At 28.6% G+C, this 6,437-nt stretch overlaps 1 protein-coding gene across 1 annotated transcript; it reads right to left on the reverse strand.

The window, feature by feature from the left end:
- Nucleotides 1-212: 212 nt before the first annotated feature.
- LOC106778723 lies at nucleotides 213-2,784 on the reverse strand. Its single transcript, XM_014666714.2, has 3 exons — nucleotides 2,219-2,784; nucleotides 1,335-1,505; nucleotides 213-680 (listed from the first exon to the last, which is right to left on the reverse strand). Exons 1-3 carry the CDS (start codon nucleotides 2,603-2,605, stop codon nucleotides 453-455), a joined length of 786 nt encoding a protein of 261 aa, XP_014522200.1. The 5' UTR covers nucleotides 2,606-2,784; the 3' UTR covers nucleotides 213-452.
- Between the last annotated feature and the right edge of the window lie 3,653 nt (nucleotides 2,785-6,437).

Below are 6,437 nucleotides of genomic sequence, written 5' to 3' on the forward strand. Positions count from 1 at the left end.
ACTCCATTTCTGTCCAAAATCCACACTGTAAAGAAGTGATAGGTACATCACAATACCACTCTCACCAACTGTTTTTTTAATCTCTGATATCTCTTTTATCTTTTTGGGTATCAACTTTTTTATTTAATTTACTGCTTCTTTCTTCTTCCATAGTAGTATAAAGGAAAAGAACTTTAGTATAAAATTATATAATTTATAACATACATGACATAGTAAACCCAAGTACAATTTGTAAAAGTTTTTAACCAAACAACACAATGCTGCTGCTGCTACTGAGGCCTAGTCTAGAAAAAACATAAAGGGCACTAAAACTTCACCCCAGATTGAAGTCTAAAACTACACATGGTCACATCCATGATTCAAATAAGTAAGTACCATATATTTACATTACCAAAACATTGAAAGCATACAAATTAGTCATCTAGCCATGCTGATTTAAGCATGTAATTATTTCAATAGAAAGCGCCAAAGGAAGAACTACTGCCATGAGGCTCCTGAGCAAGATTTGCAGGAACTATGGAATCAAAGAAATTGGCCCAATTCTCTTCTTCCTCGTCCTCTTCCTCTCCGGTACCCATGTGGCTCCACTGAACCGGAGGGTTCATTGCAATTTCCTCATTCTTTGCAAATCGCCCTCTGATTCTTGGCCTGCTATCTGCCAATGTCTTCCTGCATGCATACTGATTTCCAGAAGAAAACAAATTAATATTTATGTTATGGTTGCATCATGACTAAACACTGAACAGTGTTGTGGTGGACCGATATTGCTGTATACAGTGTCTTATTTGTTTCTTTCATCCTAGACGTTACAGTATGGGGCTACTAGCTAGTTACCCTATAGAATGAGACAGATATGTGAGAAGATTTTTCATGCTTTACAAATCAGACAATACAGGTTCGGTTGCAACACACTAACACTAAAATACACATGAAGTCACTATTTTAATTAATATCTCCTGTGCAGCCTACAGGTGTCTATCGTGCAAAGATCATGAGCGAATCCTTTGTGTTGAAAGAATCACTAATTCGATCAGGATTTGTCAAACCGTCATATGATTTTAGCATGATATGATGCAACCTTCTATAGGGCAACATGGTTTTTCAGCAGCAACTTTCCTCTTCATCTGTCCATGATGCTGCAGTTTATTTCAAATTCGTCCAAATCTCACTTTCACTTTTTTTCTGATATTTAAAAATAATACTCACATAGTTCGATGGTACATATTCACTATTTCAAGCATTGTAGTGAGATCACAGTTGCAATATAAAGTTTAATTGGCTCAACATAAATTTTATTATAAAACTGCATCTGAAAAAAATAAAATAAACTACACCTTAATTTTCTTGCCGAAGTTCCTCTGGTTTCTCTTGCTCCTATATCTCTCAATCCTCACTTTCTTCTCCTCTGGACTATAAGGACTGGTTCTGCTCATTTCTTCTATGATCAAGCTGCTTTCACTCGATAATGGACTATCTGAATGATGATAATATTGCCCATGAAATCTCTGTATATACAAAAGATCACCCAAAAATCAATTTGCATTACAACAAAATCATTTACGCATGTTTTAAGTTTCACTTCCACTTTTCTCTGATTCCATAATCTCCAACAAAAGCAAAGTTTAATTTATACTTTATGTTTTAAACCAACCGCTATCTTTACAAATAGACTATACTAAAAAAAAAAATTAACCAAACAGGGAACACATTAAAGGTTCTGACATACAAGAAAAAACTCCATGGGCAGTCAAGTAGGTATATACACTGAACCAAACAACAAAAATAACTTCAAGTTTTCCGTCATGGAGTTGATCATTATTGTTTAAGTGGTCTACTAAATAAAATTATGTGCACTTTAATATCATATTATATTATATTATATATATTATGTATATATATATATATATATTTATGAAATCTCAAAAAGCTCATAGATCCATTCAAAATTAAAATTTCAAAATACTAAAACTCAAATATATAAAAATGAGTTAAAAGTCATAATTTGAGATGTCAGGTTGATTTTTTTATGTTGTTATTCTGAATTAGGAATGAAGTCTTGTCTCCACAATTCACATATTACTTTTTTGTGAAATGCCAATGTACGATTTGAAAGTGCAATTTGAAGTATAATTAAAAGTGCATAATATATATGTAAGTGTGTATTAGTGTAGTTAATAAGATGTGTGTTTATAATTAGCGAGCCAAAAAAGGAAGGGACCTGAAGGTCACCGGTACTGCAAGCTCTCCGTACGGGACCGTTTTGGGAATCAAGCAACTGAGCGAAGAGAGGAGAAAAGGGGTGGTGGAGCCCACCACTGTTCTTCTGCAGCGAGTGGCTGCTTACGCTCCTTTGCACTCGCCGACTCTCGTAACTCGCCAGCGAACTCGGCGACCCCATGTAGCTGGTGCATCCGCTGCTGCAGCTGTTGTACGTGTTATTCGAACTCGCCTCTGAATCAAACTCGCCCAGGGCAACTTGGTGGTGCTGCGGCTGAGGAGCGGCGGCGTACTGCATTGGCGACGGCGTGGATGCGTCCTGCGGAGAGAGAAAATGGGCGAGGGATTCGGCGGAGCGTGGGAGGGAGGCGTTGCTGTGTGTGTACATGGTGGAAAAAATAATAACTACTTATGAGAGAATTCTACTATGATTTGTAGAGGAGAAGAGAAGAAGCTGAAGAGTGAGTGCATTGGAAATGTGGAGTGGTGGGTATTTAATATTTTTCGATGTGGGATCTGCGAAACAGAACAAAACAGAAAAGCCCATAGGTTTTCAAACTTCATTTTTTTCTCTTTGGAAAATATTAGTGTGAGGCCGAGACTAGACGTGACGATGATGTCACCATTTCAACCAAGAGTTGACTTCCTTCATTCCCCATTTTTCGATTATTTTTAATTAATTGAGGCTTTTTAATCAACTTTTCTTTAATATTAATATGTCTAAAAATAACATTAATATGCAATTATTTAAAAAAAGAATCTTATAATGTTTTATTCAGTAAATTTAAAATTTTCAGTGGTTCGTTTATAAGTAATTTCATCGTGTAATAGTTATGAAAGACCAAGCATATGTTTTATTGCCTTAACCATGATCGAAGTTTAAACAAATTTAATCAAATTCAAATTCGTGTATAGTGATTATAATTTTTTGTTTTGTTATACTAAAAAGTAAAATATATTGATAGTTATTGTATTCAATTGATTATTTGTCATATTTAATTTGTAATAAGGATTATATAATTTTCTTTCTAAGAGTGTGCATGAAATCCTTAATATTGAAAGGATAAGACAAGAATGTGTGCTAGTTAATTTGGTCTCACTACTTTAATATCTAAATAATTTTTGGCAATGGTTATGATATTTTCATCCACCACCTTTTCATAAAAAGGACATGGTAGATATGCATAATAGGTGCCAAAACTAACCTAGGTTCCTCCTATATAGCCATCAACTTTTGCTTATAGGGACAATTCAAACTACTTTTTCTAAAACAAAAAGGATCAAGCTCAACCAAGTTGAAAATTATAAAGCAAAACTATAATGTAAACATATTTCGTTATTTTTATGTGAATTTATATTATTCAACTTTATATTTCATACAATAATTTTAAACTATCTTATTATTTAAATTTTGGAAAACACAAACATACATGTATTAGGTAAAGTACACCACAGACTAATATTTGCATTGTAATTTTACGTATATTTCATTGAATTGGACAAACCTTTTAATAGACATAACTTTATTTCTAATTTTTTTCATAATACAAACAAACTTTCACAGATAAAACAAAAAATGGACATAAGTTTATACATATATAAAGAAAAAAAATCTCTTTAACAACTTTTTTTTTTATAATTTTTTGACAACGTACAGTTTGTGATTCGTCTGTTTCAAATATTTTTTTAAAAAAAATTCAAACAGACCAATAAAATAGTGACATGTATCCTGTTGTAAAAAAGTTATTAAAAATAATTATTAAAATATCATTATCTATATATAAAATATCTTTCTTTGTAAGAGGTTTTTTGACGTGATATAAAAATAAATTTATGAGAGTTTGATTCAAAATGGTAATTATAAATAAACTCTAAAATTTAAGTTTATTCATGATTTTATTTGGTCAAATAAAAAATTTTTATGGATTGGATTATAAATGACAATTCTTCAATTTTTTTGTGGCAGTATTAGACTTTTGAATATTGTATGAAGATTTTATTTTTTAGAAATTTTGTTTACAAGGTATTAATCATAAAATCAACGAAGAAAACTGAATTGATATGATATGTATTGATAGGTGACATGGTTATGTCCTCTTTGATGTTGTTATTGAAATATGAACATCGTATTTTGCGTTACCTTATTATTCAGTTGAACCTTTTGATAATAGAAACAAAGCAGTGTTATTTTTCATTAGTCAACTTGTAGTAGAATGGCTTATTTTACTCACTCATTTCTCTACCGAATACAATAAATACATGTATGTATATAACTTATTTTAATAGAGTACACAAAAGTATAATTGATAAAAAAATAAAAGAGTTTTTTATGTGATGTTAAACTTTGCAAATAAAAAAATCAATATTTTACAAAAAATATTATTAAATAAACAAAAATAGTTGAAATTTATTTATATTGAGAGATTCAGTAAATGTACATTTTGTTTTCTTATAAATAAAGAATAGATAATGCTATATTCGTTTCTTATTACATAAAACTCTCTCGATATAAAACAACTAGTAGATAATTAATTTTATTGGGGTTAAGTCTAATTAAAGTTTATGACAGTTGACTACATGTTTTATATTTTAATATATAAAATAATTAGCAAAAAATGATTAAGTGTTTGTTTAAAATTGTTAAAAGGACAACATTAAGTAATTTAAAATTAATGGAAGATAACAAATAATAATAAAACTTAACAGAGTTAAAAATTATTATAGTTATCATTAGTTTATTTCTTTTTGTTTGAATTATTCAACTCTTCCTTTTTTTAATTAGTAAAATTAAAAAATATAATATTTTTTCGCTTTAAAAAAATTATAATTGATTTTATATTAATTATTTTCATTTTCAAGTAAAAATAAATCCATATGTATAAATCAAATTAAGTAACGTAAATAAAGAAATTAAAATAATATACATGAAGAGTTTGAAAAACATATAAATACCTATTGAAATTACGGTTTAAAATTACTGGTTTGGTGTGACTTTAGTGAGAACATTTTAAGTTTATCCTTATCTTTTTAAAAAGTTTTAGCTTTCGAAAAAAAAAATTCAATTATATCTTAATTTTTTAAAATATGTTTCAATTATATTTTCTTAAAAAAAGAAATTGTCAATTATGTTAATAACAAGTCTTGAGTCCATATGAGATTTTTTTTAAATTATTATTCTCTGTAAAAATTTTGTTGTCATTGTCATATCTTGGGTGTGCTACATGATATAAGGTATTCTCATATATAAATGTTAGATTCAAGTAAGAATTATAATAAGTTAGATCGAATATAAATAAAGTCTACTTATAAAATAATTCACCCATATACTTACGAATATTTAAAAAATATATTTTATAAATTTTTAAAATAGGATATAGAAAGATATATAATACAAATTAAATTAAATATAACTTAAAATTAATTTTAATTTTAATTAAATTAAACTTAATAAAATTATAAATTAATTTTTATTTTGATTTTACTAATAATGAAAACTCGTACTATTAATGTGATACCTTATCCAACCCATTTACAAATAGATATTAGATTAGTGAATATCAATAATTTATCCTAAATATCATTTGTAAATATTCTGATGTTCGAGTATTTCTTACATTTCTAAACAGGATTAATGTCACAATATATTAAATCATTTTAATATTTTTTTTTCCTCAAACTAACATTATCACGAATAAAATCTTAATTAATTATACTAAGGGATACAAGCCACCCTTTGTAAAGTAACATTTCCATTCTATAAAGGTTATTTCACGGTTTAATTGCTTCTTTTGTTCCTAGTTTGGTTGAAGTGTGTCAAATTCGTCATTCTTTTAGAAAAATATCAATTTCGTTCCCATATAAAAATAATCTGTGTCAATCAAGTCATCTCCGTTAAAAATCATTGCCTTCAAAACTCACTTTATCCACTGCAATATCAGGGATCGGACCCATGAAGTGAATAAAGTGAGTTTTGAAAGCAATGATTTTTAACGGAGTTATGACTTGATTGACACAAATTTTTTTTTATATGGGGACGAAATTGACATTTTTCTAAAAGAGGGACGAATTTGACACACTTCAACCAAACTGGGAACAAAAGAAGCAACTGAGTTTCATAAGTTATTTCATATCAATTTTCTAAATTTTTATTTTTTATTTTTTGTAAATTAGTTTTTTCTATTTTTTCTTACATAGCAAGTTACATATGAATATATTATACG

This window comes from Vigna radiata, chromosome 2 (assembly GCF_000741045.1).
Source record: "Vigna radiata var. radiata cultivar VC1973A chromosome 2, Vradiata_ver6, whole genome shotgun sequence".
NCBI lineage: Eukaryota > Viridiplantae > Streptophyta > Magnoliopsida > Fabales > Fabaceae > Vigna > Vigna radiata.

Coding starts and splice junctions, on each gene's coding strand:
- LOC106778723 (XM_014666714.2), bottom strand. CDS start 2,605: ATGTACACACACAGCAACGCCTCCCTCCCACGCTCCGCCGAATCCCTC. Junction 1,506..2,218: donor GCAGTACCGGTGACCTTCAG/GTCCCTTCCTTT, acceptor TTGTATATACAG/AGATTTCATGGGCAATATTA. Junction 681..1,334: donor ACTTCGGCAAGAAAATTAAG/GTGTAGTTTATT, acceptor TCTGGAAATCAG/TATGCATGCAGGAAGACATT.